This window comes from Telmatherina bonti, assembly GCF_933228915.1.
Source record: "Telmatherina bonti genome assembly, chromosome: 4".
NCBI lineage: Eukaryota > Metazoa > Chordata > Actinopteri > Atheriniformes > Telmatherinidae > Telmatherina > Telmatherina bonti.
The window spans coordinates 26,362,802-26,378,685 of record NC_136622.1 but is presented as its reverse complement, the minus strand read 5'-3'; the positions used below and the strand labels follow the sequence as shown (position 1 = coordinate 26,378,685).

The 15,884-nt window shown below is 37.8% G+C and overlaps 2 protein-coding genes across 2 annotated transcripts; both read left to right on the top strand.

Annotated features, from left to right (window-relative positions):
• Positions 1 to 645: 645 nt before the first annotated feature.
• Positions 646 to 3,820, top strand: LOC306754804 (glucose-induced degradation protein 8-B homolog). The gene is made up of 5 exons (XM_079238891.1): positions 646 to 705; positions 1,057 to 1,186; positions 1,342 to 1,538; positions 1,646 to 1,843; positions 2,868 to 3,820. The coding sequence occupies exons 2-5, from the start codon at positions 1,069 to 1,071 to the stop codon at positions 3,039 to 3,041; spliced, it is 687 nt and encodes a 228-aa protein (XP_079095017.1). The 5' UTR covers positions 646 to 705; positions 1,057 to 1,068; the 3' UTR covers positions 3,042 to 3,820.
• Positions 3,821 to 6,505: 2,685 nt separating this feature from the next.
• Positions 6,506 to 15,153, top strand: slc17a9b (solute carrier family 17 member 9b; the record flags this gene model as incomplete). Its single annotated transcript, XM_079238682.1, has 13 exons — positions 6,506 to 6,738; positions 7,225 to 7,422; positions 7,762 to 7,901; positions 10,289 to 10,388; positions 10,637 to 10,767; positions 10,869 to 10,965; positions 11,478 to 11,574; positions 11,698 to 11,785; positions 11,862 to 11,896; positions 12,038 to 12,153; positions 14,528 to 14,583; positions 14,673 to 14,702; positions 14,978 to 15,153. Exons 1-13 carry the CDS (start codon positions 6,611 to 6,613, stop codon positions 15,151 to 15,153), a joined length of 1,392 nt encoding a protein of 463 aa, XP_079094808.1. The 5' UTR covers positions 6,506 to 6,610.
• Between the last annotated feature and the right edge of the window lie 731 nt (positions 15,154 to 15,884).

Here is a 15,884-nt window from a genome sequence, read left to right as displayed (position 1 = left end):
GTAACGGGAGCAGGCGGGGCTTGTAGTGTACAAATGAAGCCTAATTGGTAATGGATTAATAAAATCTTCTTTGAAAGATAATTAAAATTAACTATAAAAATATAGTTTATGTTTGTGTATATATATATATATATATATATATATATATATATATATATATATATATATATATATATATATATATATATATATATATATATATATATATATATATATATATATATATATGTATATATATATATAGATAGATAGATAGATAGATAGATAGATAGATAGATAGATAGATACACACACACAGTTGTGTGTGTTTGTGTGTATCTAACTAAAAATCTGCAAATATATAATTCAGAAATATAAGAGTGATTTTTCATTTTTTTGAGTTGACGAAAGAAAGAAAAAAACAAACAAACAAATTGGAGCACTTTTCTGTTGAACAGTGGGACAATGTGTGTGTGTGTGTGTGTGTGTGTGTATAAAGTTAATACTTATATATAAGTTAAGTTGATAAGTTAATACTCTTGTTACTATTGACTGTTTTAGTTCAATGCTTATTGCAATACTCATTAAATAACTGTAGGGGGCAGCAGTTTGCATCCAGAATCTAGTTTGTGGTACCGGAAGCAGGCAATTATGAAAAGAAGAAGAAGGAGTTTACCTTCCGCTGGCTAGCTAGCCACTACTGGGAAGTAGCGACAAAATACTGAGGTATTGTCAATAATGTCACAATTATGTTGACATAATGTTGTAAATTAACAGAAATAGGGAGGATTAAATAGTTTACGACTCGTTTTGTTCATATGTAGCCGAAATAAACCCGTTTAAAGGCGAAAGTTGTTTCTGTTTTGATTCGTATTTTTTGAAAGTCAGGCTTCCGTGTTATGTTTTTATCGAAGGCCCAAATCATTACGTAGGCTTTATTCTGCGTTTCTGTCATATAATTAAGGTAGCATTGAATTACACAAATTCCTGTATATTTGCTTATTTCACATACCGCATAATTTCTAAATATGAAATGTCATTTTCACAAATTAACGTGACCTCCTTTTACTCCCCCAGGGCGTTATCATAATGAGTTATGCAGAGAAACCGGAGGATGTTACTAGGGAAGAGTGGATGGATAAGCTCAACAATGTTCACATTCAGAGAGCTGACATGAACAGGCTCATCATGAACTACTTGGTTACAGGTTAAATAACAACGTTATTATTATTGTCTTCAGTCTTACCATATATCTAATGCAAAGAGAAATATTTTTTCTTGTCGTTGTGCTTTTTGTGTGTTTGTTGTTTTAACTGGCAGTATTAATTTTGATGTAATTTTCACATATTCTCTGTTTAACAGAGGGTTTTAAGGAAGCAGCTGAGAAGTTCAAGATGGAGTCTGGAATAGAGCCCACTGTTGACTTGAACTCCTTAGATGAAAGAATTAAGATCAGAGAGATGATATTGAAGGGACAGATCCAGGATGCTATTGCATTAATCAACAGTCTGCACCCAGAACTGCTGGATACAAACCGTTACCTCTACTTTCACTTACAGGTAACTTTAAACACAGAGTAAATATATCTGCTCAATTTTTTTCCTATAACTGCTTGCCTGTTTCATTCTGTTGATTAATTTCACATGTGGTTCTTTATATTTTGCAGCAGCAGCATCTCATTGAGTTGATTCGTTTGCGAGAGACAGAAGCTGCCCTTGAATTTGCCCAATCTCAGTTAGCAGAGCAGGGCGAGGAGAGCCGAGAGTGTCTTACTGAGATGGAGAGGACCCTGGCCCTCTTGGCATTTGACAACCCAGAGGAATCTCCCTTTGGTGATCTGCTCAATATGATGCAGAGGCAAAAGGTCAAATTTAAGCAGATTTAAAAACTTGCTTTTTTTGTGTTTATAAATTTCACTGTGAAATTGATCTCTTACATGGACTATTCATAGTTTTTCCTGTACTTAACGTCTTTCTTGTACTTAACATCTTTCTGACAAACAAAGTCTTGATTTTTCATTTAATAAGAATTATAGTTGAATGGCGTAAAGTAATAACCTACATTCCACATGAAAGCTAATGATAATACTTAAAAGAGAATTACATTTTGAAAAGTACAAAAACAAAGGACTTTAAGGTTATTATGCACTTTTCATCATATGCTTCTTAAGCCTTGTGCCAATGCATGCAGTTAATAAATAGAAAAGACAAATTTGTGCTGCAAATACACAAACTAATGAAGCAACCTGTAGTAAATAACACTATCATTATTAACAACGTAATCAATATAACAATACTGTACAAACTTTGCTGGTCTTTTGGAAATTTGAAGAATGGAGTCTTGTTGGTTATTTTGCTTGCATCCATTATTTTCCTCTACTTTTAGCAATGTGGTGTGATCCCCTCACAATTTGGAACAGTTTTTATATTTTCTGGTTATTGGTGAACTTTAAAAGATTATTATCTCTGATTAGGAATGTCATTCTGCTAACCGGGTGGTGTTTCCTGTCCCCAGGTCAGGGGTAGGCAACTCCAGGCCTCGAGAGACAACAGTTGTACAAGTTTTAGATGTTTTCCTGTTTCAACACACCTGATTCAAATAAATGAGTCACTGTTCAAAAACATATTAGCTGTTGGATCAATTTCAGGCAGGTTTGTTGGACCAGGAAGATGTCTGAAGCCTGCAGGACTACTGCTTTCAAGGCCTAGAGATGCCTACCGCTGCCATTGGGGCACATCCAGTTTTGTAACAATGTTGCACAGAAGCTCATTGATAAAGTCTTATGTTGGAATAAAAAAATGTTTTAGAGTTTAAGAACAAACTAAAGATGTCTTAAACGTGTATGTAAAAAAAAAAAAGGCATTTATACATCTGGCTTTGTCTTTCAGGTGTGGAGTGAAGTTAATCAGTGTGTGCTCGACTATGAAAACAGAGAGTCAACACCCAAGCTGGCCAAGCTTTTGAAGCTTCTGCTGTGGGCTCAGAATGAACTTGACCAAAAGAAAGTGAAGTACCCCAAAATGACCGATCTCAGCAAGGGAACCATTGAAGACCCAAAATAAGGACTCTGTGTGGAAAAAGTACAAACACATCACAAAATGGACACATTTCCTTTATGTATTTATAATTCAACAAGCTGGCTCATTTAGAGTACAACCTTTTCTTTTTTTTGTAAGGGTTGCTTTTTGTACTTTAATAACTCAATGTGCAGAAAACTGGATTGACATTTGAACATTACTTCTCGCACTAAAATAGCACACAGATCATTATTTCACTTGGTAATATAATTTACATATATATTTATGTAAAGTCGGTATGATTTACTTACATTAGTTTTTCTGTCTGTTGGCAGGGAAAGTTGTCAGCATAAGTGGATCTGAATAAAATAAAAGCCTAAATTAGGCTGGTGTTTTCTGCATGTGACCACTTTCAAGAGGCAGGGTTTTATCAGGGAAAACTGTTGGCTCAGTGTGCACTGCTTCAAATAAACATATATCTTCCTTCCTGAAAATGTACACATCTAAGCTGGTGAGCTTTCAGCTGTTTTCCTATGTGATGGCAGTATTCACATTAGGTTAGTTTAAGCCACAGTTTGTTTAAAATTTAGATTCAGCTTTAAATTCATGATGCATTATTGCTTGGAACATTCCCTGAAGATGCTGAGAATTGAATCTAAAATCTGACTGTTACGGCAGTATTTGATAGGAGAAGACAAGAGTATTGGATATTTTACAACATACTGCTTAAAGGCAGATGATTAAATATGTTGATTATGCTCACAGACATTGATACACTATTACAGATGGATTACTTACATTTGTAGCTAGTTTGCAGCATGTGATCTTTCTTTTCTTTTTTGCTGGAATATTATTTTGCAGTAAAGTTTAATTTTTAAACTGAAAATGTGGGCTATGAGTACTTTGATTGTATTGGAGTATTTTTCTTTTTTCTTTTTTGTGTGTGTGTTTATATATGCACAACACTCTTTGCCTTCCCAGAATCCCATTGCTTTCTAGTACATCTAGAATTACCATTGTTATTATTATTATCATTATTATTGTGATTATTTTTAATACAGACAAACACAAAATATACATTAAAAGAAGAAATGTATTCCAAGGACAATGAATTTGTGGATACTTGTAGAAACCCTTATGGGCCTACATATAACCACATCCAAATAATACAGACATTTTTTTAAAAAAAACAAACAAACATGCTTTATCACTATTTTGAAATCTAGATATTCAAAGTCAAATACAACTTTATGTTTCCTTGCAGGGGAATTCGGTTTGAAAGTCCTCAGTTCATAAAGTTAATAAACAGTCATTGAGAAATTAAAGAAAAAACATACAACACATAGTGTCAGTGGAGCATTACGGTGAGAGCTTGGCCTGATACCAGCAGCTGAAAAACTCTGTGATAAATATTATTTATGCCATCAGAAGCATTTAATAGTTTGATTGCAGAAGGTATAAAGGAGTAGAACCAACAGTTGGTTTTCTGATGCAAGATAAGATTATGCCTTCCAGAGGGAATAAACTGAAACTAGTACCAGGTTTATCAGACATGCATCTGGCTTTCTTTGCTTGTTTTTAAATTTAAGGTTCCTTATCCTGTCAGCTGGACCCAGTAATCTTTTAACACATTTTTACATTACTTAAACTGTTTTGTCCGACAACCCCTGAAACTAACAAATAAAAAGAAAAGGTGAAAATACTCTCAATAAAAGAATAATAAAATTACATACACATTAGCACCTTTAGCTATTTTCAAAATTAAAATGCAAGTTTTGATTGAGAAAATGCTCAAAACCCAACACTGTGTAGACAGTGCAATAGTTTTTTTTTCTTTTCCTTTTTTAACTTCTGACTTTTTTCTTTTCTGTTTTTAAGATATATTTCCAGGTCCTTGTACAGAGACAGTGAAACTAGAATACAGTGAATAGATGTGTTTGTTCCACAAAGTACCTCCACATTATTGAATAGAAAACTGATTGAGTTCTTTACACTCAACATAAATGAAAATTCATGCTCTGTTTAGTATTTATGGATTTGAGAATTATTTGCAAAATATTATAAATGCAGGCCAAACAAGAACTTTTCTATATGTAGCAGCCAGAACCACACCAGTAGACAAACTCTCTCTGGAGGACCAAGAATTTAGTCACACATAAGGGGCAGCTTTAGCTCAGGAAGAGCAGTTGTCCTTCAACTGAAAAGTTGGGAGGTCAATTCCAGGCTTCCCTTGACTAAATGCCAAAGTGTCCAGGGGCAAGACACTGAACCCCAAGCTATCCTCCAATGTGCCTATCAGAGGTGAATTTGACAAGTAGTGTGAAGCACTTTGAGCAGTCTGCATGACTAGGAAAGCACTATGTAAGTACAAGTCCACTTGCATTGAAGACTGATGCAGATTTCATTGTCATCATAACAGGCAAACAAAGTTTTAGTGAGTAAAGAAATGCAAGAATGCTGGATTTGTATTGTTTTGATAGATGTTTTCACATTTCAAATTATTCAGGGATAACCATTAAGGTTACACTGGCGTAACCTCCAGCAAGGTAATTTCACAAGACAAGTAATATAAACTATTTCTTCATTATGAAGCACCAATTGTTCTCTTTTAAGTTTCTGCTTGCCTACAAATAACATGTACCACAAGGTTGCGGCATTTATATATGGTGGTATCTAACTAAGGCCGGATTATCCATTGGGCATAATGGGCACAAGCCAGGGGCCCACGCCCACTTGGGGGCCATATAGGGCAAACACCAGCAGTTTGGACATGAAATAAAATGTACATAAAAGCCAGATGATTACACAACAGTGTCTATTGTATTGCCATTGGTACCATTGGCTGAGAGGTGTTAGAAATGTCGTTTCACAGTGTGTCATTCACTGTTTTCACAATGTGGTGGGGAAGGGGCCACCTGGAACACTCTGGGCCCAGGGGCCTGTGCACTTTTAATCCGGCCCTGTATCTAAGTTATAAATATATAAGGTGGAATATTACATAATAATTTTCTGATAAACAGCCAACTCGGGGCTGACAAACCCTCTTGTTGGCACTGCGTAGTGTGTGCCCCACAGCCCCCCCCCCCCCCCCCCCCCCCCCCCCAGAGACCACCACATCCACCGTGGCAGTTGAGGCAATACATCCTCACACCTTGTTTTCTTTATTGCACTGTCATGGCTGGGGGAGGAAGAACACACCTCTTCATGGTTCCGGATGATACTGTAACGTAAGAAACGGCTGACTTTGCATCTGAAACCGACACATAATCACTTCCTGATTAACCCTAGCGACCAGAAGAAGAACTGCGTGACTGAAGGAGGAGGAGGAGGCTGAGGAGAAAAACTGACACGTGGATTATTCCTTTCGGGGCATCAGGGGGGGGGGGGGGGAGAAACAGACTCCCTCCTCTAGCTTAGTTCTGCGACCATCGCATTGCCAGTGAGTTGATCCTGAGTGGTAATGGAAGTAAATGTGAAAACTGCGTGACGTGACCGCGGGAATACTTTTTATTCGTCCATCTCTTGACGATTACTTTTCTCACTGACAGACCGGAAAGACTGCGAAAGTAAATAGCCGGCGCGGTTGAGAAGAGGCTGCCGTCACCTCGCGTTGAATGGCAGTTATTCAAAAATATGGCAAGAGCTACGGTCCAGATTTGCTCTGTCACAAGGACAACCATCCGCCTGACAAGATCGGAATCCCTGGATGTCACAAGAAGTGGCCTGAGCACAACTGGTCGAGGTAAGACGTTAAACCCAGCAGCAGAGTCAACTGTGATGACTGTTTGACGTCACACCTTCGCTATTAGATTCCCCAAGGGGGTCTTATGATCACTTTATTTACTTTTAATCAGAAACTATATTGTTGTGTTACATCAACTTTTGATCATGTAGCCCTCAAGGTCGTCCATCACAGCCTTTGCATTGTCTAAGTAATTCTGTATTTGGTAGTGACACGTTTCATGTTGAGCTTTTTATGGTCTACTAGTTTGAAAAAAAGAAAGCACTAAGTCCTGCTGTCTTTATAGAAGCTGATTTGTAATAAAATGCCATTTAGTTATAATGTTACACTTATTCATTTTGATAATGGAATCTATGTATATCATCACTGTCTCATGCTTTCACCCGTTGCATTCCCTGTTATTTACTAAAGGGGGTTTCATCAGTTAGATAAGACATGCTCTTTCAGCTGGTTGTAAGTCCAAAGTTTGTCTACGTTCCTGTCCAGGCCTGTGGCGAGAGTATGGACAGTGGTGCTGCTGCTTGGGACCTGCCTCCTGTACTGCGCCCGTGTTGCTATGCCCATCTGTGCTGTCAGCATGGCGGAGAAGTTCAGCTGGAGCAAGAGAGAGTCTGGCATGGTGCTGGGCAGCTTCTTCTGGGGTTACTGCTTCACCCAGGTGTTTGGAGGCTATGTCAGTGATCGGTGAGAAACACTAGTTACACTATGAGGCAGGAGTGGCTTTACAGTTGAGCCTTGTGTCTATACAGATCTGCCAAGATTGGTTCTCATGTTGACATTAAGACTTAAGTTGATATCTCTTTTATCTTCCTGCTGGTCACTAATGTCTAAGGTAAGTATACAGTATGATTCTAAGCCATAAGAATTTGTAATAACCAAAGGAACCACATTCCTTTCTCATGATATTCACCACAGGAACATGTTGCATTACAAGTTATCCTTGAGCTCAAAGCTTAGCAAAGTTTCACTTGGATTGATGTTATGTTATCTGTGTCCCTGTCTGTTTGTTTATTGGGAGTGCAGAGTGGGAGGTGAGAAGGTCCTCCTGCTGTCTGCAGCTGCCTGGGGGTCAATGACAGCTTTCACCCCCATCCTGGCCCACCTCTGCTCTCAACCTATCCTCTCCATGACTCTGGCCCGCTTCCTCATGGGCCTGTTGCAAGGTGAGATGTTCTTAGATGAGTCATCACTTGAGATTAAATTGGTGAAAGACCAGAGGTTGTTTTTTTTTTTGTTTTTTTTTTAAAAATAAAACATCACACTTGTTATTAGTAGTGGACCTTGTTTTCTTACTTGTAAGATTAAGAAAGAAATTATCAGATACACTTACTGTATCTTGTTCATCAATATATATATATTTAACCCTTTCATGCAAAGTGGCCCTATAGTGGACACCTATTTACAAGCTTTTTTCTTGCATATTTATGAATGAGGATAATATTTTTGTAAATAAACCACTTCAGTGGATGTTAGTGAGTCATCCAATATGTTTTAACTGACCGGAGAATAAATAAATATATGATATAATTGAACACAATGTAATTATGCAAGTTTACCTTTGCAAAAAATGGGAAAAGAAAATGATACAGCTATATTTTATAAAGGATTTACAAAATATAATTATGATTATATATTATTTTATAAATATTTTATAGAATACAATAAACTAAAAAATAACTCATAATAAATTATAAATGTCACTAATCATTGCATATGTCTTGAGGTAAAATACTATATTTAAAAAAATATTGCATTGCTTTTTATTAATTCATGCATGAAAAGGATTTATATATATATAAATATATATATATATATATATATATATATATATATATATATATATATATATATATATATATATATATATATATATATATATATATATATATACTACTCACAAAAAGTTAGGGATATTTGGCTTTCAGGTGAAATTTATGGAAAATGCAATATGTTCATGCTACAGTGATATAATATCATAAAAGTAAGACATTTAAGTAGAAGGATTCACTACTGATTTCCTCATCTCAAAAAATTCATTCAACACAAAAGGTAACAACAATGGTAGTTACACCACAACAAAAAATTTGAACGTCTCAATATCTCGTCATGTGCCCTTGAGCATCAATTACAGCTTGACAACGACGTCTCATGCTGTTCACAAGGCAACTTATTGCCTGCTGAGGCATGGCATCCCACTCTTCTTGAAGGGCAGCCCTCAGGTCATTGAGGTTCTGGGGTGCAGGGTCTCGAGCCTCTACACGACGGCTCAGCTGATCCCACAGGTTTTCAATGGGATTCAGGTCTGGAGAGAGTGCAGGCCATTCCATTTGAGGTACACCAGTCTCCAACAGCCGTTCCCTGATGATGCGGCCTCGATGAGCAGGAGCATTGTCGTCCATGAAGATGAAATTAGGCCTGTGCTGTTCATGTAGGGGCACAATCACTGGATTAATGATGTTATTCAGGTAGTATGGGCTTGTCACTGTACCATTCACAAAGTGTAGGGCAGTTCTGTACCAAGTGGACACCCCTGCCCACACTGTAACACCGCCACCACCAAAAGCTCGCCTGGTGACAACAGTGGCTGATGCATAGCGCTCTCCCTGACGTCTCCAACATCGTTGCCGGCCATCATTTCTGCAGTGTGAATCGACTTTCATCAGAGAACAGCACTGAGGCCCACTGGTTCCTCGTCCAGCGTAAATGCTCCCTGGCCCATGTAAGACGATGATGCCTGTGCCTGGTGGTGTGGTCAGGTACCCGTGCAGGTCGTCTAGCACGCAGACCACGCTGATGTAAACGGTTTCGAATGGTCTGACGTGACACTTGGGTGCCTCTCACCTCTCTTAAACGTGCCTGGAGTTGAGTGGCATTCATCATCCGGTTTCTCAGGGCAGTGTTCACAATGTAGCGGTCATCAGCACGGGATGTGGCCAAAGGACGTCCACTTCTAGGCCTTTCTGTGACTCTTCCAGTCTCTCCATATCTCTGTTGCAACCTGCTGATGACACTCTGTGACACTCCAAGCTCAGTGGCCACTTCTGTCTGAGAACGTCCTGTTTGAAGCATCGCAATGGCGAGGGACTGTTGTTCCATTGTTAGGTGTCGTCTTGGTCTCATGTCAAAATGTGAACAGCATGATGAGGACAACTGTTTAAACACCAGCTCTAATTGAACCAGGACATTTATTGGTCAATTCAAGGATCACACACCTGCCGTGATTTTTGCCGTTAAGCTCCTTGTTAGAGAACAGCAACTTGTGCAAAATTTATTGAAACATTTAACAGTTGGACATGTGCATTTAAAAGCTTAGAGAAGATCACATTAAGTTCACCTGTACAGGTTTGAATGCATTTTAGGCTTGTTGTGAAATTTCACCCAAAAGCTGAATATCCCTAACTTTTTGTGAGTAGTATATGTATATATATATATATATATATATATATATATATATATATATATATATATATGTGTGTGTGTGTGTGTGTGTGTGTGTATTTCTTTTGAAGTGTTTTTTTCTTCTATTCTAACCCCTAAAACTTGATTTTAGGGGTTCACTACCCTTCCTTGGCAAGTCTGTGCTCACAGAAAGTGGTGGAAAGTGAAAGAGGCTTCCTTATGAGCACTGTTGGTAGTGGCTCCTATCTGGGGTGAGTTGAATGTTCTGCAGCAAATTGAAAATGGTGAAAAAATCAGAGATAAAAAAAGAAATGACCTTTCTGTAGAAGGTAAAAGAAAACTTAATGTGGGCACTTTGTTGGTTGAGACCCCAAATGTTTCTTTAAATCCTTGCTGGTGTATAGAATATCCATCCATTTATATCTAAATGTGTTATTCTTTTATTAGGATCAAATCCACGTTTGCAGTGTCAAAAAATCTTCTTTGGTAATTTTTTCAGCACTCTGGTGATTGGAGGAGCTGGCTCCCTCATGCTGGATCTGTATGGCTGGGAGAGTGTTTTTTATGTCTCCGGTCTCCTGTCAGTCTTGTGGGCCTACTGCATGTGGAAATACCTACTAAAAGGAGAAGGCAAGAGAAGCTTCAGCCATATCATTGGTGTATGTTACATTATTCTCACCTCCTATCTGGCACCTTCCTAACTCTATAATCGGGGCTCTCTATGTTTGCAGGGCCGATAATAACGTTGGAGTCTCTGGGCAGTGGTGGGACCCAGACCAAAATTACCAAAAGACACTGGTTACGGCTCCTAAAACAACCTGCAGTTTGGTGAGATGATCAGAAAGTTTCTGTGTGAATAAATGCATCAGCTTCTAGTTTCTTGTGGGTGTATTTTGAGAATTAAATGGCTCGATACCTCGGCTAAGGTCTTTGCTTCTACATTTCCTCTACACCCTTCTAGTCAATCCCTATGGCACAGATATTTCTGCACAGCAATGTAACCGATATAATCCATTTTTAGTGATATTACAGGCCTCTGCGGGGTTTTTAGATGCATCTTATCCACTTCCAGAGTAACAGATTAGGTGATAACTGGATGGTTGTGGGTTTGTAATAAAATCACACTGGTAAATGATTTCACAGCCTATTTGTGCAAGGGAATACATCATGTTGAAAGGAAAATAATAGACGTCAAACAAGTACCTTGGACACAAGCTTCTGTCAATTCATGATGTTGTTTTAAACAAATGATACATTGTTCACACAACTGAGGAGCCCTTGATAAAAGAAGCAGCACTGCACTTATGTGTAACTGTATCTCTCTTTTACTCCCTGACCAGCGCTGTGATAGTGACACACCTCTGTACAGCGAGCACTTTTTTCACTCTTTTGTCGTGGCTACCGACATTCTTTAAAGACACCTTCCCCGATGCCAAGGTATCTAAACATCCCCGTCCTCTCATTTTTTTTTCATGCCTTTATGGCCCTTGAAGCGGCTTTCTACAGAAAAATGTATGTAGTTGTGTATGTTAAAGGCTTGAAAACATGATATCCCTCCAGGGCTGGGTGTTTAATGTCATTCCTTGGTTGGTGGCCATACCCTCTTCTCTCTTCAGCGGCTGCCTGTCTGACCACCTCATTGGTGAAGGTAAGAAGCATCAGTTACACATATTAATGTATTTTTTTGTAAAGTATTTTTTTTAATAAAGTGTTGATCTCCACAGGTTTTGATACAGCCTCAGTGAGGAAGCTGATGCAGGTATATTTGCATAAAGTCTGTTTGTTATAAGTTTATTCAAACTGTCTTCCCATTGCACACTGCATAAAAGTCCTCTTTACTCTTGCACTTATTTAACTTGTGTCATTTTAAGTGTTTCATGTTTATTTATCTCTGTGTCAGTTTTTCTCAATGGGTGTGTCCAGTGTGTTTACCCTCCTACTATGTGGCAACACCACCTTCTCCTGGGCGGTAGCATTTGTCTCGGCCACCATGGGCCTCACCACCTTCAGTCACAGGTATTGGCACCCTCTTTTGTTGTTTACACTGTATCTCAGGGCTTGTTTTTATTATTCATTCAAATTTATATGTGATGCTCCTTTAGGGCCTGTTTCTGTTTTTTATTCTTTAACTTCCATTTTGGGGACGCTGTTTCAGATATTACCTTTGTTTCCACTGACAGCAACACAAAGCACCTACTTGGACATTTAAAGTGTTTGCACCACCATTGAATAAATCTGTTTTAATACAAAAAAGTCCCAAATTATACTGTTGAGATTTTGCCTCACCAGGGTGGGTTTTGGCAGGCGTTCATTGGGCATGCAGTTTGTTAAATAGTAATTGTACCACTCTTTGCCTTTGAGGCACTGATTTTCTCTGTTGTAAACCTCTTAGCGATAACAAAGTCACAAACTTCATTACTTCTTAATGAAAGGTTCCAACCTTCTAAGACTAATGATTAAACTCTACCAGTAATACTAAATAATGCCCAGTACTGTTCTGGCAAACATCATACTCTTAATCATTTGTTGTGGGCTTTTTTCATGTTCAGAGTATGCATATTGGGCATGCTAATTAGTGTGCAGTATTTATAACAGTGAGTCTTAGTTATGCATTAAAATATTTGGTATAACAATTTTATGATTTCAGTGCTGTTAAAAAGCTTTTCACAAGGTTTATCTATTTTTTTTATATGATGCTAAATTAAATGGGCAATCCGTTAAAGGAAAAGGTGAACAAGCTCTTGTTTGGGAATAGTTGTTCATGCAGAACAGAAAAGTATTGAAATATGGCCAGATGTTTTTAAGAAACTTCATATGAGTGGTGTCTATAGATCTATATATAGTGTGTGACAATGTGATTTGTTGTATGTTTTTGTCCTTGTTGTTTAGTTGCCTGCTGCCTCAATGTGTATTTTTCACTGCATATTCAGGAACAATGCAGTTCATGCTCCAGTCAATGTTCATAGTTCCATGTTACACTTTAACTTAATACAAAAATCTGGTGGACATCAATCTGTTAAGTTTAACTTCAACCCGCCTCACGCAAATTTTTACTTCTCTGTTCTAAACCCTTCTCATTGGGTGAAGAATTATGTGTTCGCCTCATCCGCCGTATAAACAAAAGACTGAATTAATTGCTGGTTCAGCTGTGAGACTTTAGCTGCAGATATGCAAGAGTAAACTGTCACCATCACTCAGCGAAGCTGCTCCGAAGCAGCTAACTGCTCAACAAAACACTTAACGCTTTACAGCACGTTTAGATAGTAAAGGAAAAGTAAGTGAGCAAATCAGAGTAGCGAGCTTAGAGTACAGTACTTTCTACAAATAACACAAGAAATGCAGATGCACATAAATCAAAGTAAAAGTTTATTTCTTAAAAGACTTGTTTTTAAAAAAATCTAGTTTGAATTTCTAAAACTTGACAACCTAGACCAGACAGGATGTATAGTGGGCTAGCTTCCTCTCAGTTCTCTTCATTTACATTGTGTAATTGTTGTTGTGCAACATTTTTCTGACTATGTGAAAAAAAAAAAATAATATCTCAACTTAATCATATCATCATGTTTTCCACTAGTCAAACAACAGTTAGTGCAGTGTTTGCCAGGCCTTTAATCCCTTAACCCTTCACCTTTCACACTAACAAAAAGGCCAGAGAAAAATGTTTGTGTTTTTCTGTTTGTTTTGGAGAAGAATAAACAGAATAAATGTTTTTTAGCAAATGGTTGGGATGTTAAAAAGAAGAAGTTGAATATAATGTCACAAGAGGGAAATGGTTGAAATGTGAAACAGTGTGTGATAACAAACACTTGGTAGAGATGGCTCAGGAAGGCTAGTTTCCACAATCTTTAAAAGAAATTAATCAAAGTCACTCCAAATTCACCTCAACCAAATGATAGACCAGGACATTAAAGGGTTAAAGCCAAGATGTGAAGAAAAGCCTCAATTTTTTTTCCCGAAGCCTTTATTTGGCAATTAAGAATATATATATTTACTGTTTATTACCATGTAAATGTCAAAATGATTGCAATTGCGTTATTGTATTTTTGCTGTAGCCATCAGGGGGCAGAAGACAAATATCAGATTCTGATCAACAGGGTTTTAATCAACATTTTTATCATAAGTAATACATAAAGATTAAAAAACTGTATGTATGAAAGATGATACATACAGGATCAAAATAGTATGAAATATTCCACAAGTAGTATTATAAGGTTTAGTAATGATTTGAGTTACTCCACATTCCTCCAGAGCCGCAGTAACACTATACTTTATAAGATGACTTATCTATTTTCCTCTGGCAAAGACTGCCAAAAAATAACTCTTACTTGTATGTTTTAAGATTAATTTTATTACCTTATATAATAACATTCTCCGTATACTTTTATTACAGTGGTGTTTCTGTAAATGTTCAAGATCTTGCTCCTTCTTGTGCTGGAGCTCTGTTTGGTGAGTTAAAAATCTTTTTCTTACAGGAATTTTTAAACTTTATCTATAATAAATCTTGCATCTTATGTGGTGCTACTTTCCTCCTACAGGTGTTATGAATACATGCGGCGCATTCTCAGGTGAGTGTCTGTCAGTCAGGAAATTTCTGTTATTAATCTCTAAACAGCAGTCACATATACTATTAAATAAAATAGTTGAATACCTCTTGTGAAAACGATGTTTGTATGAACTGAACAGAGGATGGCAGCAAGCGGTCTGATGAAGACATAAACGATATAACTCTTTAGTTATTTTCATTGGGAGGAAAAAAACTGTGCTGTACTTCACATAAAACAAACTTTGGGTATCACAGCTGTCATCTTGGTAAAGTGCTATCATTTCTGTTTCTGTGCAGGAGTCCTAATGGTGTATTTCTCGGGGTATCTTATTGAAGCAACAGGCTCATGGGCATCTGTGTTTGCCCTCATCACCACAGTCAACCTGCTGGGCCTTTTCATCTTCTTGGCTTTTGCTGAGGCGCGTCGGGTCGATATTGACTCTAGTAAGGTCCGCCATAACATCCATATCTAAGTCATCAGAGGGAGCAGAGTGTTGTTCCTAAGAGAGATGTGACCTTGGGCAGCTGCCAGCTAAGATATTATCCAAACTGGATGATTATCCAATGTGTAACGAGCTGCACTGGGATAAAACTGGCAGTCGACATGTAGGAAAGGTCTTATTGACTCTGTGTCTGGTTGAAGAGTTTAGCGGAAGTTACTGAAAGTACACGTGCTATGCACAATGTTACTGAATGTTACTGAAAAGTCTTAAAGTGTTCCAGTCCTGAATTATGAAAGAATTCATTTAGAAGATGCTTTCTAGTTTAAGGAAATTGTGGGAGGTTAAAGTTAGCAAAAGTAAAAGCTGTCGTGGTTAAAAAATTGAAGGCAAACTATTCACACTTATCATTTCCTACAGACGAGCTAGAAAAAGTCAGAGATTATTTTCTAGTTCAGGATATGTTCATGATGACTGAGTTAGTCTCAGGAGCTGTGTGACAGCTGTGACTGACAAAGGTGGCATGCCTCTCTTATCCTGGAGGGATGTGGGAGGCGGGACTGGGTGACCCAAAGAGAGTCCAACGTCTTATACCTGGAGTCTTTTATTAGTATGCTCCACTCACACATGACTGAGAGAAATGTGTGAGAGACACCTCATTACCCAGTCACTAATTACTTGGCAGCAGCTCTAATGTTCTGTATAAGTTACCTTCTGTCATCCTTGTCTCCATGGTTACAAGCCTATTTTATCATTTATGGCTG

What these genes read in the sequence shown, in the direction of transcription:
- LOC306754804 (XM_079238891.1), top strand. Translation starts at nt 1,069, where the DNA reads ATGAGTTATGCAGAGAAACCGGAGGATGTTACTAGGGAAGAGTGGATG. An exon ending in CATGAACTACTTGGTTACAG is followed by an intron (nt 1,187 to 1,341) that starts GTTAAATAACAA and finishes TCTGTTTAACAG; the next exon opens with AGGGTTTTAAGGAAGCAGCT. An exon ending in ATATGATGCAGAGGCAAAAG is followed by an intron (nt 1,844 to 2,867) that starts GTCAAATTTAAG and finishes TTTGTCTTTCAG; the next exon opens with GTGTGGAGTGAAGTTAATCA.